General features: G+C 38.5%; 1 protein-coding gene across 17 annotated transcripts in view; it reads left to right on the forward strand.

Moving 5' to 3' along the window:
• NEK10 (NIMA related kinase 10) overlaps positions 1-23797 on the forward strand; it is a 230833-nt gene that overhangs the window by 94502 nt on the left and 112534 nt on the right. Inside the window, exon 24 of one of the 17 annotated variants that reach the window (XM_040480025.1) lies at positions 2144-2168. The exons of 15 other annotated variants lie outside the window; for them this stretch is intronic. In XM_040480025.1, coding sequence (XP_040335959.1) covers positions 2144-2147 — 4 coding nt within the window. In that variant the 3' untranslated portion in view covers positions 2148-2168. Of the gene's footprint in view, positions 1-2143; positions 2169-3707; positions 3998-23797 lie in introns of those variants that run through there. One more of the 17 variants, XM_040480026.1, reaches the window with a different exon arrangement.

The following is a 23797-nucleotide window of genomic DNA, read 5'->3' on the forward strand; positions in this document are numbered from 1 at the left end:
ATATATATATACTTAGACATATGTTTATAAAGCTGTTTGCCTTTTGGGGAAATGAATGTTTATATTTTGATGAATTAAGACCCTTGTAACTTATTTAATGTGCTTCGAGGGTTCCTTTACCATTCTTTAATTTATTAGGAAGTAAGAATTTTCTTTTGTTGATCACATATCATTTGTTCATGAATCTTTTGAAATTAATAAATAGATAAAGTCATCCATAGACCTAACAGATTCAGGGAAATAGTCTTAAATCTTATTCAACAGGTCAAGCAATCAAGACACTTCCATCTTCTTTTTTTAATCTAGTCTGTTGTTGTGCAATTGATTCCTGGGGATACAATTCAGAATAAATCTTCTCAAGGGAGGGTGGAAATTCTCTGTAAGTAACAGTCTGATTTGAAAAAGTCCTTTCCTACAGAAACGTTCAGAAAAGTGTGAGCGTTCTGGCCAGGGTTCTGATACTGCTGGCCACTATTCTCTCAAGTTGTAATTGTTCCAAAGTTAAGACGTCTCTTAATAAATTGCTTGACATGTGCAATTCCTTTTGAATTTTCCATATCCTCATTTTCTGCATTTGTGAACTGGACAGAAATAAAGCAGATATATTTTATGGTCCCTGCTCTGAGTCTCATACCTCCCTGCCTTTTAAAGAATTGTCTCTTTAGCCATCCCCAGAGTGTTTCCCTCCAAATTCTGTAATCTTTGTGCAATCCTGAGCTTCTCTGAGCCTATTAACGTGGACGGGGGATGTCTGTCCCTGCCCTGCAGGGTCCTGAGAGTTCCACGAGTCTGATGTGCCCCTGGTGTTTGCCCTTTCCTTTTGCCTTTGCTTCCTCAGATATTACCTCAGATATTACCTCAGATTTAATGGAAGAAAGTTCTGTTTATCAACTCTGGTAGGAGGTGCCTCAGAGCATTCTTTATGCTGTATGTCAGCTGCTAGATAAATGGTTTGTGCACACTGGACTGATTGTGCTGGAACACAAGGTCAATAAAAGCCCCTTTCCTTCCTCTGATTTGATTCATCATGAGGCAGGGTCATTGTTATCCTTCTCGTGGAAAATAATCCCCAAATATGGTCTTTGGTTCCGATATGTATCTGTATGTCTTACTTCAGTTCCAGAGTCCAAGACTGCATCCTATCTTCAATTGCATTTTCAGAGCAGATGTTAGAGTTTGAAGCTCTGAGAAACATTTTAGGCTCGTTCTTCATGCAACACTTGTTTGGGACTTCTGGATGATAAGCAAGTGTGAGCTAATGTAAACAGAAAACTTTGACTGCTCTTGGAATGGGAATTCTTTCAGACTTTATTGCTTAGCCTAATTTCACTAACATTATAACATTAGATAATTTAAGAGAATGCTGGGGACGTTTCCATTGGATGGATCAAAATAAACCTGTATGTAAACCTGGGCAAGCAGAGACAAAGTAAAGCACACCCAACTATTGACTGCACCTCTTTCATTCTTAAAAATGCTGTAATGTACCCAGAACTCTGAAACTCTTAAATGGCTTAAAACACTTCAGTAGCTTCCAGTTGCCCATGATTTAAAGGCCAAGTCCTCAGTATGACCACAAGCCCACGACCCTGCACACTGTAGCCTCTGCCAAGTCATCAGCTTTACTTTAGCCTGGACCTCACTTGGTGGATCTCTAGCTGTTGCCTATGTGTTCCCACTGACCACAGGGCTTTAGCAAATGCTGCTCCCACTGCCTGGAATACTCTTTTTTCCACTGGCCATCTGGTTAATTATTTCTCATCCTCCACGACTCAGCTGGAATGTAGTCTCCTTAGGTAACCACCCCCACCCCCTAACCCCAGCCAGAGCAGGTTTCCCCTGGTCTACATACTCCATGCACTTTGCCTTCATATGGTTGAACTTTTCATTTATTTTGTGATAGACCTGGGTGATTTTGTTCACCGCTATCCCCAGCACTGAGCCCAGAGTCTGGTATTTTATAGGCTCACAAGAAGTATTTACTGTATGAATGATCTAGTATTTGCATAGTTATGAACAGTACTTGAAACAAAAAGAAAACTGCTCCTTTCCACTTTACCAAAATTTTAATCTTCTATCACTCTCCCACTTTGCTGTTCCTTCAGATCTTCAAAATGCTCCTACACGGTTTCTGTTTCTCCAGGTAGCTACAGAGCTTACTTCCTTACTTCTGGTATCTGCTTAAATGTTACTTCTGTAGAGAGGTTTTCCTGATCACCAATCCCAAACGGCAGCCTCCTTCAGACTCTGAAGGAGTCCCTTTATTTTGCTTTATATTTTCACAGCACCTGCTTCTATCTGACATTATGTTATTAGTTTAATTAGTTTAATTTTAATTGTTATTATTATTTTAATCAGTCTCTCCCACTACATGAAATCCATGACAGTAGGGCTGTTGTCTCTTTTGTTCACTGTTGTTTCCTTGGGGCCTGGGGGAGTAGACTGATAGAATCCTAATAAATATTTTGAATTATTAAAATGAAAATAAGTCATCCTGTTTTGGGTTTGTCTGAAAATGTCTTTTTTAAAACTTTATTAAGTAATTGGGAAAAATTGACCAATAGAGTTGTATATATTTAAAGCATACAGCACAGTGATTGGCTTTACGTATATGTTGTGGGATGATTATTAAGATCAGGATCATTAACACATCCATCTAATAGTTAAACTGTGTTTCTGTTGTGTTCTCGTTAGAATGCTCAAGGTCTACTCTTAGCAACTTCCAAGCAAACAATACCATCTTATTAATCACAGGCACCATGTGGTACTTCAGAGTCTCAGAACTCATTCTTCTTAGAACTGAAAGTTTGTACCCTTTGACATGTATCTCCCCATCTCGCCCCCCCCCCCCGCCCGGGGGGGTCACCCTTTTACCCGCCGCGTTGTTTTGTTTTTTGTTTTTTTTTTTTTTGGTTCTTGTCTGTCTGGTTTTACTTAGCACAATATCCTCTTTGTTCATTCAGTTGTTGCAAATGGCAGGATTTCCTTCCTTTTAATGGCTGAATAATATTCCTATTATTAGGAAACACATCTTTGAATTTTTCTGACTTTTGCCTTCGTGAAGGCTAAAGGGAACATTTTTATTTTTTTATTATTATTTTTTAATATATGAAATTTATTGTCAAATTGGTTTCCAGACAACACCCAGTGCTCATCCCGAAAGATGCCCTCTTCAATGCCCATCATCTACCTTCCCCTCCCTCCCACCCCCCATCATAAAGAGAACATTTTTAGTTTGAAACAGTGAGTACCTTAATGCCAGGGTCCGTTGTATTGTTTTCTATTTATTTATCCGTATATCTTGTATAGTTTCTGGAACAGTAAACAATGGGATTGCTAGGATATTATCATTAAAAAAATGTAGAATGATTGTAAATTATTGAGACGAGTATTCTTCTATAACTGATAAATTGGTCCTGAGGGAAATTGCTAAAGAGGAATTTTAAAAAATAAGAGCATACTTGGAAAGACAATGTAGAAAGGCAGGTTGGTAGGGCCATTATTAAGATCTTAGGCTCTCGAATCAGACTGCCTGGGTTTAAGTCCTGGGTCTGCTGTTAAAAGAGTTATAAATTATTGAACTTCTCTGTGCCTCAGTTTCCTCATCTGTAATCTAGGATTATTACTTACCTTCTAGTGCTTATCATCAGATTAAGTGAGGTGGTATACATTGAGTGCTTGGAACCGTTACTCTAAAATTTGAAAGGATGGTGTTCATTTGAATATGTATATTGTATTGTGTCTAAGAATCGGATTCATTTCGTAATAATCACAATAGGGAAGAATTACTTATGCTGTATTTATTTATAGCTCCTTTTCCCTCCCTGTCTCTATATTTGCTCCCTGAATGGATGCTTTGGTTGCTAGGAGAGGCCGGGATTTTTCTAGCAGCCAGGCCCAAGCAGCTGAGGAGTGTGAGAGGGAAGGAGTGTGTGTTTAGCATGCAAAGACAGGGAACCTGGAGGAACAGAATTTTCCATAGTGGGACCTTGAGCAGGTGAGTTGTGGGGATACTTTTACCTGTAATTGCTTTTGTTAATGGCTTCTCTGTGCCCTAGCAGGATAAGATATACCTGAATAATATCACTCTTTTCTGCCCACAGACCCTCCAAGACTCTATAAATACACACACACACATGAGAGAGAGAGAGAGAGAGAGAGAGAGAGAGAGAGGACTATTTTGTTATCTGCTTAGTTAAGGTAGGAGTGAATTTTGATCCAATTCAGGATTTAATTATACAAATAAAACTCTAAATACATCTTAAGACTCAATGGAGTAGGTCACAAGGTCTCATTAATTTAAATGGAAGCTACTGAATAGAAACTACCAGAGAGCACTAATAATGGTGTTCCACTCCATAGTGTTTAGCATTGTGTCGCCAACTACATATTTTTACTTATTTTTACTTATCTAACACTTGAATGGAATTTACTAAGTGACAGGCACTGTTGTAAGGCTCTGTAAATATTAAGTTATTTAATCTTCCAGCCTCCTTTAACATAAAGTGACGATCTTAAGTAATCGCTGGGGAAGTTGAATGATCCTGCCCAACATCACAGCCAGGAAGTGGAAAAGCCTGAATTTAAGTTCAGACAGCCTGACTGCAGGAATGTGTGTTCCTAAGCACTCTGCTGTGCTGCTTGATAACTGGTCAGCCACCGGTAGACTGAACTCATTTGGCAGGAAGGAGAGATACCGTACACGACTCATGGCCGCTTTAGGAATGTTGTGATTTGTCCACTAGAATGTATACCTGGCAGTTAGCCCTCATCACGCATGTAGTATTTGCCAGGTTTTACTCTGAACTGAATATTAAAAATTCTTGTTTTACATTTTTTTTCTAACTTCCACGGTTGTTTTCTCATCACTCAACACTTTTAAACAATTTTAGATGAGTCTTGAATACTGATGACAGATTTAATATCCAGAGACATTCTGAATCCTAACTGAATAGTTATGGAGTTTCTAGAAAAGAAAAAAAAAATGCAAATCAAGAACATTTATGCCTTTGTATATTAGTGTCTTTGATTCCATTGACATCGCAGGAAATGTGTAAATGGAAAACGATACCTTAAGAGTATCCAGTTAGGATACGGCTAGTTCGCATGTTGTATGTCTGTGGCAATGTGAAACACTGGCGTGGCCTAGATTAGGAGTTTGAATGTAGATGCATAAGGAGATGTATATTATGGATTTTTGAGGGTCTAATTTGTTCTGAACTCCCCAGCAGCACCAAAAGCAAGAAAGGGAGTTCTCTGATGATTGATTTTGTCAGTGGAAGTCCTTGCTCCTTCATCAACTAGTCATTCCAAATCCCGTATCTTCGGTCTTTATTTTTACAAGTATACACAGGTCTGTAAACAATACAATGAACTTCTTTACCTATGTGTGCCTGAATTATTTTTCTAGTTTGTCATTTTAAACACTTGATATCCAAGTTATGTAGAATATTCCACATTTCCTATTGAAAGTAGATGTGAGAGGGATTACAGGATGGCCCGATGTCTTACTGTAATATGTTTTTCTGAAGGGGAAAGGTGGTTTGACCAAAAGAAATGCCCTCCTGTACTTAAACACAACTTCATTTGTTGGATAATGAAGGAATTAGATGAATTATTTGATGATGGGAAAATGTATATTTTGGTTATCTACTGTTACAGAACAAATCCTCCCAAAATGTAATTGCTTAACAACAGTTTGTGTGGGTGTTCTATGCAGTTCCTCTGTTGGTTCCATTGGGCTCACTTATGTGGATGTCTTGTCCAGAAGGTCCAAGATGGCCTCACGTATCTGACAGTGGGTGTTGACTCTAGGCGAGGGCCTTTTGAATCTGGTCCAGGTGGCCTTTTGTTTATGTGCCTGTGATAGAGTGGCATTTCAAGAGGGCTCCCCTAGATCATGTCATGCCTATACTGCCTACCCCTGGCCCATGATGGAAATTGCAGGAAGCCTCTTACACCTGCAATGTTCCTCTAACACTATCTGCTGAGAAAGCTTAACACTATATAGGAGAAATACTTAAAGGAATGCCATTGCTTATTGAAGGGCTCATTAGGAGCTAAGAGGCATTAAACCAATAGCTGAGACACTAACTCCAGGGTTTGGCCCCGCATACCTGAGGATGAGGCATTAGTAGAATAGGGCCGCACCACTGCCATGGCATTGTCAATACCTTTATTCCCTCCATACAATACAATACACTACAATACAATTCATTTTTCTGTACCTCAAGCATTGGTACATCTCCAGAGTGTGAAATGAAATCCTTCAGTTCAATTCTTAACAGACTCAGCATATTTAGGGGAGAGCAGGAGCTGTGGTTTGGATGGGTTGGGATTTATGTTGGTATAGCGAGGGACCTGGAATTTTCCTGTTGGCATTATAGAGCCACTGGATATCTCTCCACATGGCAGTTACTTAATGGAAATACTGTTTTCCAGAAGATCCACAGAGTGAAACTGAGGAAGGGAGCCATGTGTGTTTATCCCTTCACCTGTTTTTTATATAGATATCCCAGCACTTGCCAGGAGAAGATAACTTAGTCCTTTCCCATGGGGAGAATTCAACTTAATTTGGGGACACACACACACACACACACAGACACACACACACACGAGTAGAAGGATCAAGGACTAGTAAGCCACACAGTGTTTATATGAGCCTCTGTCAGGTGCACAGAGAAGGTCCCCAGGGACAGTACAGAAGCCATGGGTAGGACAGGGACCTACCAGTGCTGCAGAACTTGAGGAACGGGCCCAAGGTGGGGTAGTGGGCACTAGGCATTATACTTCTCTGTGTGATGATTGTGCCATGGTCTATGCACTATGCAGGGTTCATGCAAAGTGACCTATATTTTCCTCCCATACAGACACTATGACAGGACTTGCTTGGAAGTGGCTGACATCAAATGGTCAGAAGGGAGGAAGAGAAAACAGTGATGAGGGTAAACAGAGAAAGGAAACTATGGGGGAAGTCAGAGAATTTAAACAAGGGGGAAATATGAAGGCCAAATTATCTTATCAGAGGTAAAGGAATCGAAACATCTTAGGGGTGCCTGTTTGGCTCAGTTGGTTAAGTGTCCAACTCTTGGTTTCCATTCAGGTCATGATCTCATGGTTCATGAGTTCAAGCCCCGTGTCGGGCTCTGTGGAGACAGTGTGGAGCCTGCTTTCAATTCTCTCTCTCTCTGCCCCTCTCTCTCTCTCTGCCTGTCCCACATACTCTCTCTCTCAAAATAAATATATAAACTTAAAAATAAAGAAACATTTTAGTTATTTTGCAGTGCTACATTCAACCTGTTTTATTCTTATGAATAATTCTTATGATATAGGATCGGTATGGTCATATATCCCTTACCAATCATATATCCTTTTACATCAATTTATTTCATAACTTATTTAGCTAATAGTAATACTCTTGACAATTATTACATTTTAAACTTAAATTTAATTATTTATTTTTAATCTCGGATTTCAGAATGCCCATACAATCCTAGGAGAGGCTATAGCACAGTGCCAATAAAAGAAAACCTCTTTTGAAGTGGCAGATATTTTCTTCTCTAAAACAGTAAGGTGATAGTTACAAGTCCAATGTCTTGAAATTCAGGCTGCCTTTGCAATAAACTGTCAATCTGTGACACTATTATGGCCTATAATAAAATTATAAAGTAACAATTTGAAAATGTGAGCTGTAGGTAACTTTGATACACATTGGTTACACTTGGCCATTTCAAAACTTCCTTTTCACAGAAATGGATACTTGCAGGATCCACATATTTGGTGGGTAAATTTTGAAGATTTTATATATATATGTGTATTACTTAATCTCATCTTAGTGCTCTAGGGTTTCAGGAGAACCTTATCTATTCTCCGTAAAGCATTTGCCTCTCTGTCTACCCAGATCCTCTTACCTTGTTTATTCTAAATTTATTTTTCAATTTTTATAACAAAGGCTGCTTCATCCATACATTTCATAAACCGTGCTCCAACTAGCAGCAGTGACAGTAGTAGTGAGATGGCATTGGTTGGCCTGCAGGGCTGTCCTGTCTTAGGACCCAATGACATAGTACAGACTCTAGGCTGGACAGCCTGGGTTTCATCCTGGCTCTATGCCTTCCTGTTTGAATTAGGGCAAGTTATGTACTATTTCTGGGTTTCAGTTTCCTTATCTGAAATGGTGGAGCTGGTGGCGATAATGATAGTTTCCACTTCAACAGTTTGTTGTGAGGATTGAAAAGATAGATGATACATACATAGGTAGGTAGAAAAATAGAGTGAGTTAGTAGATAGCACTAGCATCCTGAGTATAGCAGGGATTCAATAAATATCAGCTGTTTCTATGCTGGGAGCAACAGCTTTATTCTTTAGGAAAAAAACTTTTCCCCAATCCACTCCAAGTACCGCTCCAAGTGGTTTAGTAATTCCCATGGCTTTGGAGATCTTACCTCTCTGGCCTATTTGGGCTGCCCAGACTTGGTGCTTCTCCCAATAAGGTGGGCCTCTCCCAGCATTCCTGACCCTGTTGGGAAAATGGCAGTGGGGCGGGGAGGGGGGGGTTCTCTTCATTGAAGCTGATCCAATTAGAATTCTTCCCTGAGAATGTGCTCAACTGGGACTCAGTGAAGAGGTGAAGCTGAGATGTGAAAGGCCCTGGAATGTTTGGTGGCCATGTTTGTGGCCGTGGTGGAGGTCCATCTGAGAGAAAGAGGCCAACACTTGTAGAGAACAGGAGGGAAAGTTCTAGCAATGTCCAGACCCTAGATTCCATTTTCCTTAAGACCCAGCTACAACTTTGCTTTCCTTGCATGTACAGAAGACTTTCAATGAAAACCTTCTAGTTGCCTACTGTTGCTACACGCCTTTCACTTGACTCAGTCCAGGTTGCTCCAGGGCACGCTCTGAGACAAGGGTTCATGTGCAAGTGGTTTGTTATGGAGGGGGTCCTAGGAAAGAAGAGTGGAGGAGTGGGGAAGTGAGACAAGGAAGGGAAGGCAGCAGACAAAGAGTTTCTTGGGACAGGTCACCACTGGGCAACTGGAGGTCATTTTAAATGAATTACTCAGCGATCCTACTCAAAAGGAGAGAGTGGGGTGATTATAGTAGCTCATAACCACCATTGTTAAGGGTTGTTCCTGGGTAATTCACTGATGCTTCAGGTCTTTTGTGCCACTGCCAGAGAAGGTCTAGGGGGTTAAGAAAAATCCTCACATATGCAAATTGCTAGAATTCAGGCCAGTATGCTCTGAAGAAGTAAGGGTGAAGGGGAGTAGGCAAGATACCTACAGCACCTTCTTTGACTCACAAGGGAAAATGCTCTAAATGCATGAGAAGTACACTTGCAGCGTGGCCTCAAAATCTTTGTGCAAGCCAGGCAGAAGCATATTTGATCCTCTTTTGGTTCTTTGAGCAAATCTAAAGTTTTCCCAACTCTTCCTGGATGTAGTCTTCTTCTTCTTCTTTTAAGTTTATTTATTTATTTTGAGAGAGCCAGAGAGCGTGAGTGAGAGCAGGGGAGGGGTGGAGAGAGAGAGGGAAATAGAGAATCCTAAGCAGGTTCCATCATCAGCACAGAGCTCGATGTGGGGCTCAAACTTACGAACTGTGAGATAATGACTTGAGCTAAAAATCAAAAGTTGGATGCTTAACAGACTGAGCCACCCAGGTGCCCTGGACACAGTCTTCTATGTCAATAGTTGGAAGTCATTATAAAGAAGTCCCAGGGGCGCCTGGGTGGCTCAGTCAGTTAAGCGCCCAGCTTCAGCTCAGGTCATGATTTCACGGTTCACGAGTTGGAGCCCTATGTCAGGCTCTGTGCTGACAGCTCGGAGCCTGGAGCCTGCTTCTGAATCTGTTCTCCCTCTCTCTCTGCCCCTTCCCCGCTCACAAATTCTCTTTCAAAAATAAAACAAACATTAAGAAGATAAAATTTAAAAAAGTCCCTGACAACTGGTTTTAGATTTTCCTCATAGTTAGATGGAGGTGAGAAAAAAAAATTTTTTTTTTTTTTTTCACAGTCTCACCCGGAGAGACTTTCTGCCTCCCTATAGTTCTGGACTTTGTAAATAAGACGGCAATGTGACATTGATGATGTAATGATTATTTGAAAATAGATGTGAAAGTAAGAGATGTAAATCAGAAGCAGATAGGAATCTTCTGTGAGAGTGTCTACTAGCTTGAATAAAGACTGTCTGAAGTTTACTTGGAAGTTGTTTGACTACTTTTTAAAAATCAGTCTTTTGTGAAGGAGCAAGACTATAAATTTTTATGCGATTTTATATTTAGAGGAAGGCATTTGTATAATTATATACTATAATTGAGAGATTGTATTATCCTTCTTTGCAGAATTACCATAATTACTTTATTTAGTTATGAACTTGAATTTTAAAAGCTAGTGATACTTGCCTTGACTACAAATACAAAATGTGTGATGTCAACCGATATGCTAGCTATTTTTTTTAAACATCATTAGAGACAAGCAAATGGCAGTCAGTGTACAATGAGAAATTTCAAGGCTGTTGGGTCTGAATCTAATTTCTGTTTGTGACTCAAAGTAGGCAGCGCTTGATAATTTGATGGCTGGAGTGTAATCGCTGGGTGAATGAATGTAATCCATTTGTTTAATTGCCCAGACTCCTCACTGTATTTACAGTTAATTGGTTCTCATTATGGTCCTCCTAAAAGATACCATAAAGGCATTAGGATTAGAGAAACCTGAAAAAGAACATTTAATTTGTGTTCTTTCTTGAAGCAGAGACCTAACAAGTGTTTATCTGGTTCATTTTTCACCATCTTCATGACAGGTTAAGGGGGAAAAAGTCTCCAAGGAAGGTGATTTATAAATTCTTTTCATTGTTTTGGGCTTTGACATTTTCTGTACCCAGAAAGCCAAAACCCCAAGTGTTCTTATGTCTAATTGAAGTCCTTTTCTTACGACTTGAAATTCTTTCTGGATTTGAGTGACCATGCAAAGCAGCTGATCACTACCCACCATTTAACAGTTCCTCATAGAATGAAAGATTCTAAGTCTTTTCTTTTAAATTTCTTCTTTCTTTCTTAATAGCTCTAAACCTTCAATTCAGGCTTCTAGATACTCCACACAAAAATCTGCCCATACTAAACATTTTCTAATGTGTTAGGAAAGCCACATGGATTCGTCTGACTAGGAGGAATCCAAGTTCCTTTTTTAAAGTGTAATTTCAGTGCTGCATTTTTAGCTCAAATATATGCATTTTTTCCACATACGGGCTGGTTTTACTTCATTTCGTTTACTGACTTCATTTACTGATGAAGCAAATTAAAATTGTAAATGTACCTAAAAGATTTTCCAGTCAGCCTTCTCTTGCCTTCCTCCTTCCCCATGGTTACCCTCCCTACCAATCCTGGAGCTTTCCTATATCCGTTGGGTTTCAGGTAATTTGCAAAGAATTTGATTGAAAATAAATTGGTTGTGGTGACAATGTAAACAGATAATGAATTTACTTTAAATGAACATTTCTCATCACTGATTTTTAAAATCTATTGTAATTTTCAGAAATGCTTATATTGTTTTTAGATACATAAACGTTTTTACTTATTTTTAATTTTTCTTCTTTCGCCTGTGTATTTGATGTCTTATTTCTAGGTTATTTTCAGCTAGTGTGGGTATTGAACAGTGAAATGTGGGGCTGGTTAGGTTGATTAGGTAAATAATGGTAAGTGGTATTATAGTAATGAATTTGTTGACCTAAAAGCATATGCACGGTATACTGTTAGGTGAAAAGATAGGTTACCAATAGTATATGTATATTATGATAAAAACAGAAATATCTGATATTTTGCCAAATCTGGTATCATGGACTAAAAGTGAATTAACAATTAAAGGATGACAAAGAAAGATAAACAAAATAAAGAACAGCAAAGCCTCTAAGCCCCCAAAAGTTCAAAACTTTTTCATTACAGTTTCTTCTATTGTTTCCTTATTATAAAAGCAGTATATTCTCATTGCAGAAAATAACAACAACAACAACAACAAAAGAAATCCTATCAGGAACATTCATAATCCTGCTAATCCAAAGGTGGGAAAAAACTCACAAAAACAACTTTGTGTGGCAATTTCAAATACTAAATCCTTTTCTACACAAATACACACGCACACATACACACACACACACACACACACACACACGGATGTTAATGAATGCTCTTTTTGTACCTTTAGTTTTATATCCACACTATGTTCTATTATCTGGATAAATCATAAATTAGTCAACCAGTCTCCTTTTTTAGTCATTAAAAATTATTTCCAGCTTCTCCCTAATTCATATCACACAGGGCATGTATAATTGGCTGCAAATCAATTAGAAATAAGAAGGCAAAGAAATTTTTATAGCAAAATAATTATCAATATGTAGAAAATCCAGTAACTGGGAAAATTCATTAGTGACTAATTTTTCATTTTCTTAAAAGAAATTTCATTTTTCACCAGAGTTTTTCTTGACCATTAAAATAAGAATAGCTAGCTAGAAGTTCTTAGGCCTTTATATATATCAGTTTCAGAATTTAAACTACAACAGGCTTAACTGAATTTTTTTTTAATGTTCATTTTTGAGAGAGAGAGGGAGAGAGAGAGAGAGAGAGAGCACAAGTGGGGGAGGGGCAAAGAGAGAGGGAGACAGAGGATCTGAAGGGGTCTCTGTGCTGATAGAGGTGAGTCCGATGTGCTCGAACTCAGGAACTGTGAGATCATGACCTGAGCCGAAGTGGGACGCTCAACTGACTGAGCCACCCAGGCGCCCCTTGACTGAATGCTTTTTGACTAAGTAGCTTTCCACCAACTTGTTGGCCACTGGCAAGTAGGCGTGTTTATGGCACCTTCTCTAATTAACAGGGCCTTTCCTCCTAATCTGTTCATATACAATTCATGAAAGATTTTCATTATTTTCTGTTTATGCTCTAGTCATACGAATAAAATTTTGTTTCCTTGCTTGTGGGTGTCACCTACTTAGTAATATATATTTTCAAGTTCTGTGCTACTGAATTAAGGAGAAACAATCTGTGTTTTGATGGAATCGAGTGTTTGGCGTGAACCCTCTGCTGCTGTGTCGGTGGGGAGCAGCAGAGCAGGCCTGGAGAAAGACACAGGGAGCTGCAGGGGCCTCAGGAGCCTGGAGAAACGGGAAACGTGGGTGCTGGAGCGTGTGATGAGGCGTTTGACTAAGATACGGATTCACAGCAAGAGGGAGGAATTTCAACTTTTGTTTTCTTTTATTTAAACTCAAGTTAATTAACAGACACTGTAGTCTTGGCTTCAGGAGTAGAACCCAGTGATTCCGCTCTTACATCCAGCACCCAGCGCTCTGGCACCCCTGTGCCCTACTTTGCCGAGAGAGCAGGAGCCGTCAGAAGAGCACTTCTACTAGCTCTGCCTCCATGCCTTCCCGCCTACCTGCTCCTGTGTCCCTCTAATGGCCCTGCACTCATGTGACTCTGTTTCCGTCTTCCATTTCCTGCAGGGCACCACTCCAGGATGCTCCCCTCTCGATTCTGCAGTATTAATTTCTCTGCTTCCACTGACTCATTCCTACCAATTTGCTAGCATACTGTCATTTCCCCCATCTTTAAAACAAAAAGCCTTCTCTTTCTCTTCAGTTACTGACCCACTTTCCTCTTTTCTTTTACAGCAAAATTCTGAAAGGGAGGACTTGGCGTATATTAGGTGCTCAGTGAATATTTGTTCAGTGAATGAATGAGTGAAAGCACTTAAAGGAGTAAGGCTTTGTGGTAGTCCAGGTGTGAGCTGTTTTGGACCTGCTGTTAATGGGAATAAAAGAGAAAGGGGATGTGGGGGCAGGGGGTATATGGGAATTCTCCATACCTTTCTTTCAATTTTGTTATGGACCTAAAACGGCTCTAAAAAGATCAAGTCTTTTAAAAAAGGGAAAGTAGTATATAAATTTCAAAGGAAAACTTAAAATCCTTGGTGACTTATTTTATGTGTATGTAACAGAGGAGAAAATAAAATAGACCATAATTTTAGACCATAATTTCCATGTTGGGTGATAAGATTAGTTAGTGGCACAATGGATGGATATACTTGATAGAAGTGATTTGTTTTCTTGGTTCAATATTTTCATTTTCATTTTTTCATACGTCTTTTCCTTCTGTGGATAAAAACCCTATCATCTTAATGTTTCAGATATTTGTTGAGCAAGTAACGTTCTCTTTCAAGATTTCTAACTCATGGTTGATGAATAACATTGAGCTGAAGTGGAATTTGCTTCTGTTCACTTTGAGTTTTAGTTCCTCTGTGAAGTTGGCCGAGAGCTGGAATGGGTTCACCCAGAGTCAACGCATTTAGCTCACTTTGCCTGAGGCATCCCAGTATGTCTGTGACCCCAGCAGCAGCCACTAGGTCCACTCCCAAAATGGCTAGTGCTCACCCCCAGGCCCAAGCATCATGGACTATTGGACACAACATATCCTTTACAAGAATTCCCTCCATAGGTAGATTGCTCCCCAGCTCCTCTTTTCTTTTTCTACCTTTCTTTTTTATTTGCATTATATATAATGCACATATATATATATGTATATTATATATAAAATATAATTATTTTATTTGGTTTGCAACAATTCCTCAAACAAATACAGAGTGGATATTTATCATATTTTCTGGCTGTCCAGATGACTTTTGAACACACGTTCTATATTTGGAGAATGTCCCACCTTATGAGTATCCTCTCCTTAAGTCAGTCACCAGAAAAGTGTTTGCTTAGCCTTCCTTGCTGCTATAGCAATTGACTACCACATGGCTCAGACTCCATCACTCAGATAACCTCAACAAGTCTTAGATTTGCAAGTGAAAATGGGAGAGGGCACCTGCTGGGCAGAGTCCCATTTGGAGTGAGGGCAGAGGTGGTGGTGGAAGACTGTAATGTTGGGATCCTGGTGACCGTAGCCCTGTGTCAGTGGTGCTAACTGTGCCAGCGGTGTTGTTCCTCACTGTACAGTCCCCGAGGCTGACCCTGGGGTCCCCCCAGAGACTCTGTAAGCTTCTTAATGGCCTTTAACAAGTGCCTTTTCTGGCATAAATGAGCTTTTGTGCCTCTGTGGCACAGGTGTAGTAGTAACAGTTTTTAAGGAGCACAGTAAAGATTAAAGAAAAGAGGGGACATCACATGCACACTTCTCCAATTTCATCTTCCTCCACCAAAGTGAGAGAGGAATGCAAAAATGGTAATGGATCTTGTATTTATAAGTAACATTTTTTTTGAGCACTTACTATTTCAGGCATCGTATCATATACTTTTAGTGGTCTTTTGAGAAGGACCATTATCTCTACTCTTAGATGGGAAACATGAGATGTAAACAACTTGCTGTCTTGCCCTGGGTTCCATAGAAAATGGAGCATAAATGCTGGCTGTCTATTGGGAATGGGAGGTGGTAATCCCAATCCCAGTTGGGATTGGTGGTAATCCCAACTGGCCAGAGCTTCACTAGGAAACAGCCAGTTACTTGTCATGTGGGATGTCTCTGGACAGATCTTGAGAAAAATCTGTATATTAAAGGAGTCCACTGGGGGAAGAAGTGAGAATAATTAATCTCCTGTCTCTCATTGGTCAAAGATATCTACAGGACTTAATTCCTCCATGCTTCTGCATTGTGCTCCTCTACCCCATCGGAAGTGTTGCGAGGTCAGTGGTATCCTGCCAGTCTCCCATAGAGCAGTTGGCTGAGGCTGGGGTGCAGAAATGCCTGTAGCTTTCCCCAAGACTGCCATGAGGGAATTCATGACAGAGGCCAGTCCTCACTCTGGGTTACTAGACAGCTGTCAGTGTTAGGAAATGGAGCTCTGTAGTGAACAAGCTGATGAGGGTCCAGGAGGACAGGACAGATCTGGGAATGGGCGTATGTGTAGACACATCACTCTAAATTCTGCCTCCATCAGCTTACGACATTCTTCCTGGGCACCTATGTTTGTGTCTGTGCTTTCTCTTATCAAGACCCTAGTCATATTGGACTAGAGCCCATCCTAATCAAGTATAACCTCATCTTGATTATATCTGAAAAGACCCTATTTCCAAATAAGGTTACATTCACAGGTACCAGGAGTTACGACTTCAACACATCTTTTTGGGGGCACAATTCAATCCACAGTAGCATCTACATGGTTAGGGAAGACATAGGGATGAATTTTCAAAGAAGGGGAAATGAATAATTTAGTTTTGAAAACGTTGAGCTTGAGTTGCTGTTGAGGCTGTAAGGCTATCATGTCCAATAAATAACCCAAAATATGTTTGAGGAGCCTCAGGAGAGAGTTCCTAGCTGGTGAGGAGACAGAGTCGTCAGCATCTGGGTGGGATGCTGAAACAGACAAGTGCTGAGCAAGATCTTGAGGAGCCACACATTTAGGGGGTAGGCACCGAAAGAGAAAGCCTTGGGGGAGAACTGGAAGGAGTTTGCAGAAAGGAGGTAGAAGAAGGAAAGCTAAGAGGAAATAGTGTCAAACAAGACATGAGAATGTTTCTGAGAAGGAACACAATGCTTTTCCAAGGTCAACAGCATCCATTTCTACAGAAGATGTAGAAAAACCAAGTACTGAAAACTGTCATTTTTGTACAGTGAAATCATCACTCAGTGGAAAGAACTGAAGGGTATCCCTTGAATCTGTAGATAGGCAGTGATTACCAAGAGTGGTTTCAGAGGGAAACCTGAAGAACAATATCCCTTGGATTTGCAGATAGACAGATGGATTTCAGGGGAGTGGTAAGAGCTAATGTAAGACCTCAGGGAGGACAGTGATAAACAGTGGCAGGTTGAACTTTGGCAACAGCCAGTAGAGAAAACTGTGCTGTGGAAAAATGTGAACGGGTGGTGGTGGTTAGAAACCAGGAAATAAAGGATGTTGCTGTTCAGAGGGGAAGGAGCCATTGATGGAGAGAGTTTAAAGTGGGTGTAAGAGGGGGCCATTATCTGTGGAGCAAGCAGCAACTCAGGACTCAGCCTCCTACTTCAAACACAGGGCCTTTGTTTTGATCTCTTCTATTCATTGGGCATTTGCACATAATTTAATAAGAAGAAAGTGTGCTAGAAAATCATTATAAACTATTGAATTAGATGTTCCAGCTCTAAAAAAGAAAAAAAACTATTAATCATTAACTATAGGTCTATGCAGAGTAATTTACAAGTAGTAGTTTGAATAAACACATTCAGATAATCCTGGTTTATTTAAGGTCATGTTTTCAAAAGGATCTTAACTGACAGGAATAGGGAATAACTATTATAACTGTAATTATTTGCATTTCAGTTCCTGACTAGCACTTATAATTTGGATATGTGTAAACTTCAGCTTTTAAATTTTGACTTGTATTTTTTTAAGTTTTTTTTTTTTTTTTTTTTTTTTTTTTTTTGGTTCCATTATAGTTAACATACAGTGTTATATTAGTTTCAGGTGTATAATACGGTGACTCAACAATTCTATTCATTACTCAGTGCTCATCATAATAAGTATACTCTTAATTCCCTTCACTCATTTTACCCACCTCCCACCCACGTCCCCTCTGGTAACCACCAGATTGTTCTCTATAGTTAAGATTCTGTTTCTTGGTTTCCCTCTCTCTCACTCTCTCCTTTCCTTTGATCATTTGTTTTGTTTCTTAAATTACACATATGAGTGAAATCAAATAATATTTGTCCTTCTATGGCTGACTTATTTCACTTAGCATTACACTCTCTAACTCCATCCATATTGTTGCAAATGGCAAGATTACATTCTTTTTTATGGCTGAATAATATTCCACTGTGTGTGTGTGTGTGTGTGTGTGTGTGTGTGTGTGTATCTCACCTGTTCTTTATCCATTCATCTACCAATGAATTGCTTGGGTTGTTTCTATAGTTTGACTAATGTAAATAATGCTGCAATAAGCATAGGGGTGCATGTATCCCTTTGAATGGGTGTTTTTGTATTTTTTGGGTAAATACCCAGTAGTGGGATTACTGGATTGTAGGGTAGTTCAATTTTTAGCTTTTTAAGGAACCTCCACACTGTTTTACACAGTGGCTGCACCAGTGTGCATCCCCACCAACAGTGCATTAGGGTTCCTTTTTTTTCCACATCCTTGCCAACACTTGTTTCTTGTATTGTTGATTTTAGCCTCTCTGACAAGTATGAGGTGAAATCTTATTGTAGTTTTGATTTGCATTTCCCGGATGATGAGTGATGATGAGTATCTTTTCGTGTGTCTGTTGGCCATCTATATGTCTTCTTTGGAGAAAAGTCTGTTCATGTCTCCTGCCCATTTTTTAATTGGATTATTTGATTTTGGGGTGTTGAGTTGTAGAAGTTATTTATATATACTAATAGATACTAATTTTGGCTTACATTTTTTTTTAAGCATTTCTCAGCCCTGAACTATTAACATATGTCCATAGAGACTTTTACACCAAAATGAGATTTTAATGCTGGTTCATTTTTAAACTATTTTTTAAAAGTAATTTCTACACACAACGTGGAGCTCAAACTTATGACCCTGAGTTCAAGAGTTGCATGCTATACTAACTGAACAAGCTAGGCACTCCTACTACTCATTTTTTAAAGTTCTCTGCTTAAGTAAACTTATTGGTAGTGATATGTTTTTGAAAAACATGTGTGTTTTTTGTTACTATTATAAAAGAAATTTATTTGGTTGGAAAAACTTGAAAAATATATAAATATATCAAGAAAAAATTATAATCACCCCGAACCCTACCATCTAGTGCTATTATTTCAATATTTCTTCTCATCTTTTACTATGAAATATTTCAAACATTAATAAGTGCCTATATATGCACATTAAATTTTAATAAATTTATTATATTTATTTAAGAAAAAAAATCTTTAAAGAGATAATGTTAGGGGCACCTGAGTGGCTCAGTTGGTTAAGTGTCTGACTCTTGATTTTGGCTCAGGTCATGATCTCACAGTTTGTGAGTTCGAGCCCTGTGCTGACAGCACAGAGCCTACTTGGGACTCTCTCTCCTCTCTCTCTCCCCACCCTCAAAAAAATGGAGGAAAAAAAAGAAATAATGTTATGGATTCAATTGGAGGCCTTTCTCAACTCTATTTCTCTGTCCTCCCCAGAAGTAACCACTACCTGAAGTTGTTGTATATTCTTCCATGTTTTTATACATTTACGATGTATGGAGCTATTCATTGGTAGTATGTAGAAATGTTGCCAGTAGCTGACAACCCTGCCTCAGCCAAGGCCCCCATAAGGTGGTCTCAGCCGAAGCCCGTAGGAAAGTGCCCCATTTAAGGCCTCTGGTAAGGAAGAGGCCTCCGAATGGAGGTGCCTGGGCTAGAAATGCGGCCGTGCATATGAACATGGCTGGTTGGGGCTGGGGGGTGGGCTCAGTTCTTGACTGCAACTCCCTCTGGGAACTGTAACACACTGGAAATGCACTCTGTCTGGTGTGGGGAGGGCAACTTCCCCTTCCTGAGATCTGCTAGTCAAAGCCTGGCAACTGCCCATGGTCAGACCTGAAGGATCACACACAGGATTTTGGCACAGTTTGGAGTCATACTCCTCAATATGGTAACTATGTTTAACTCTTTGGCTAACTGCTAAAATGTTTTCCAAAGTGTTTGCACTATTTTATATTCCCACCGACAATATATGAGGATTCCAATCTCTCCTTATCATCAGCAGCACTTATTATTATTTGTCTTTTTGACTCTAGTCATCCTAGTGAATGTGATGTATTACCTCACTGTGGTTTTGATTTTCATTTCCTTGTGATTAATGATGTTGAACAACTTTTTTTTTTTTTGGCCCATTTTTAAATTGGATTACTTTTGTTATTATTGATTCATAAGGATTCTTACTTAATCTGCATACCAGGCCTTTATTAGGTATATGATTTACAAATATTTTTCTCCCATTCTGTGGATTATTTTTTCATTCTCTTGATAGTGTTCTTTGAAGCACAAAAGTTTTTAGTTTTCATGAAACCCAACTTATTGATTTGGTTGCTGTGCTTAAGTATCTTATCTGAGAAATCATTGCCTAATTCAAGGTCATTAAGACCTATATCTATATTTTCTTCTAATAGCTTTGTAGTTTTAATTCTTATGTTTAGGTCTATGATACATTAGAGTTAATTTTTATATATGATGTGAGGTAGGGTTTTAAGTTAATGCTTCTGCATGTGGATATCTGGTTGTTCCAGCACTATTTGTTTAAAAGACTATCCTTTCCCCACTCATTGTCTTGGCATTGTTATAAAAAATCAATTGACCATAAACATAAAGATTTATTTCTGAACTCCCAGAAATATGCCACCCTTAGGCCTGTCACACAGTCTTGATTACTGTAGCTTTGTATTAAGTTTTGAAATCAGGAAGTGTGAGTTGTCTTTGTTCTTATTTTTCAAGATTGTTTTGACTGTTCTGTGTCCTATGTGTTTCCATGAATTTTAGGATCAGCTTGTCAATTTCTGCAAAAAACCCCAGCTGGGTTGAATCTGTACATCGACTTTGTGAATGTTCCCATTGTGATAAGCAGAAAAATGAACTCCCCCACACCCTACCTTCTGCCCCAAGATATTCACAATCCTGATATATTCCCTGGAACGTGTGAATATGTTGTTACATGGTAAAGGGGAATAAGCAGATGGAGGTGTGTTCCCAATGTAATGATGCCTTTAAATACAAAACAGAAGCAGAAAAGTGTCAGAGTGATGTGCTGTGTCAAAGACTTAACTGGCTCATTGCCACGTAGTATTCTATTGTGTATATAAACCACAATTTCTTTATCCTTTCACCAGTTGATGGACATTTAGGTTCTTCTACGTGGCAATAAGAAAGAATGAAATATGGCCTTTTGTAGCAACATGGATGGAACTGAAGAGTGTGATGCTTAAGTGAAATAAGTCATACAGAGAAAGACAGATACCATATATTTTCACTCTTATGTGGATCCTAAGAATCTTAACAGAAGACCATGGGGGAGGGGAAGGGAAAAAAAAAAAGGTTAGAGAGGGAGGGAGCCAAAACATAAGAGACTCTTAAAAACTGAGAACAAACTGAGGGTTGATGGGGGGTGGGAGGGAAGGGAGGGTGGGTGATGGTATTCAGGAGGGCACCTGTTGGGATGAGTACTGGGTGTTCTATGGAAACCAATTTTTCAATAAATTTCATATTAGAAGAAAAAGACTGAACAGGCTATTGCTAGCTTTGAAAATGGAAGGGACCATAAGTCAAGGATTGGTGGTAGTCTTTACAAACTGGGAAATTCAAGGAAAGAGCCCTCAGAAAAGAATAAGCTTTATCAAAGCTTTGATTTTAGCCTAGCAGAATTATTCTGGAACCATCTAGAACTGGAAGATAATACATTTGTGTTTTAAACCATTAAGTTTGTGGTAATTTGTTACAGCAACAAGGGAAAATTAATTCAGCTATCTTAGCAATATTGAGTCTTCCAATCTTTGAACACAAGATGTATTTCCCTTTATTTAGGTCTTCTTTGTTTCAACAACGTTTTTATAATTTGCAGTGTACAAGTAGTGGTGCATTTCTTTTGTTATTTTTATTCTTAAGTATATTATTCTTTTATGATGCCCTTTTAAATGAAATTGTTTTCTTAATTTAATCTTGGATTGTTCATTGCTAGTGTATAGAAATATAATTGATTTTTGTATATTGATCTTATATCATGCAACCTTAGCTGTAATTGTTTTTGTATATTTCCTAAGATTTTCTACATACAATATTATGTCATCTGTGAATAGAAATAGTTTTTCTTCTTCTTTTTTTTTTGAGTGTGAATGCCTTTTATTTTCTTTTTCTGCCTAATTGCCCTGGCTAGAAACTCCAGTACAGTTTTTAATAGAAATTATAACAGCAGACATCCTTGTCTTGTTCCTGATCTTAGGAGATGTTAGGGAAGTATAAACTAAAAAGAAAGTCTCCTGCCAACCCAGACAAACTCTCCACAGAAGTTAAAGAAAAATAAAACTGTTTTATTTTTGAATAAGCATTGAACCAGAATGGGATCTACATCACAGGTATTCGCTAAAGAGAATGTACAGATAGAATGTAAAACTAAGCAGATGCAACCCAATACATACATGTTCCCCAAATAAATGAAAACTAGTCTTCAAGTAAGAGGACTTGACAACAGCATTTGTCACACATAGTTCATCCTACATTCACTTGGTAGTTGGGGTGGCCACCTGTGTTTGCTAATTGCCTTTATCCAAAAGAAAAACAAATTACTCATATCTTTATGACCGGAGGTAGATTTGTAACTTGGAACCAGGTGCTAGCTGAAGTTAGACTCCTACCCTCCCATGGAAACCGGGGGTAGGGGCTCTGAACTCCTTGATGATTACATTTCAAAGAGATGGCTCCCAGATCCTTAAGAAAAAGACTCCTGGTTGTAAAACTGACCAAGAGGCTTATTTAGGTACATCTTCAAGGGACAGAGAAGGAATTCACAATGACAAGTTTTCTAAGGTAAATGCACTAAAAAGAATGGGGGGGGGGGGGGGGAAGGCATTTAAAAATTATTTTTGGAACAAAAAAAATTGTTTTTTTTTTTTTTCAAATATATTTGTATTTACAGTTATGGGGGCACTCTTTTGGTTTTTATCATTAAGTATGGTGTTGCTTGAGGATTGTATAGATGCCTTTTATTAGGTAGGGAAGTTTCCTTCTGTTCCTAGCTTGTTGAGTGCTTTTATCATGAAAGAGAGTTGGATTTTGTCAAATGCTTTTTCTGCATCTATTGAGATGATTTCTCTCACTCTGTCAATGTAGTATATTACATTGATTGATTTTCATATTTTGAACCAATCTTGATTTCTGGGAGAAATCCCACTTGGTCATGGTGTAGAATCCTTTTTATATGTTGTTAGGTTCAGTGTGGTGGTATTTTGTTGAAGTTTTGATGTCTATATTCATAAGAGATATTGGCCTATAGTTTTCTTCTCTTGTTAGGTCTTTGGTTTTGGTATCATAGTAATACTGTCCTCATTGAACGAGTTACAGTGTTTCTTCCTTTTCTATTTCTTGGTACACTTTGCGAAGGATCACTGTTCCTTCCTTACAATTATAGAATTCACCAGTGAAGTCATCTGGTCCTGGCTTTTCCTTGTGGGTAGTTTTTTGGTTATTAGTTTAATTTTTTGTTATTGGTCTATTCACATTTTCTTTTTCTCTTTCATTCAGTTTTGGTATTTTTGGTATTTTTGTATGTTTCTAGTAACTCTTCCTTTCCCTCTAGGCCATCTAATTTGGTACAATTGTTCTTAGTATTCCCTTATTTATTGTTATTATTATTATTATTATTATTATTATTATTATTTTACTTCTATAAGGTCAATTCCTTTTTTCATTTCTAATCCCCTCTTTCATTACTAATTTTAGCAATTTGAGCCCTCTCTCTCTCTCTCTTTTTTTTTTTTTGTCAGTCTAGCTAAAGGTTAAAGGTTGTCAATTTTGTTGATTTCTAAAAGAACCAACTTTTGTTTTTATTGCTTTTCTATTCTCTATTTTACTTATTTCTGCATTAATTTTTTTACTACCTTCTTTCTGCTTGTTTGGGGTTTTTAGTTTGCTCTTCTTTTTCTAGTTTCTTAAGGTAGTAGGCTAGGAAATATTTTTAAGATTTCTTCTCATTGTATGGGCATTTACAGCTATAAATTCCCCTGTAAGCACTGATATAGGGACATCCCATTTGTTTTTTCTATATTGTATCTTTGTTTTCATTCATCTCAGAGTATTTTCCAATTACCCTTTAATTTCTTTATTGTTTATTTAGGAATGTGTTGTTTAATTTTCACA

The sequence above is a fragment of the Herpailurus yagouaroundi genome, unplaced genomic scaffold, assembly GCF_014898765.1.
Source record: "Herpailurus yagouaroundi ecotype Mexico unplaced genomic scaffold, PumYag 159, whole genome shotgun sequence".
Classification (NCBI taxonomy): Eukaryota; Metazoa; Chordata; class Mammalia; order Carnivora; family Felidae; genus Herpailurus; species Herpailurus yagouaroundi.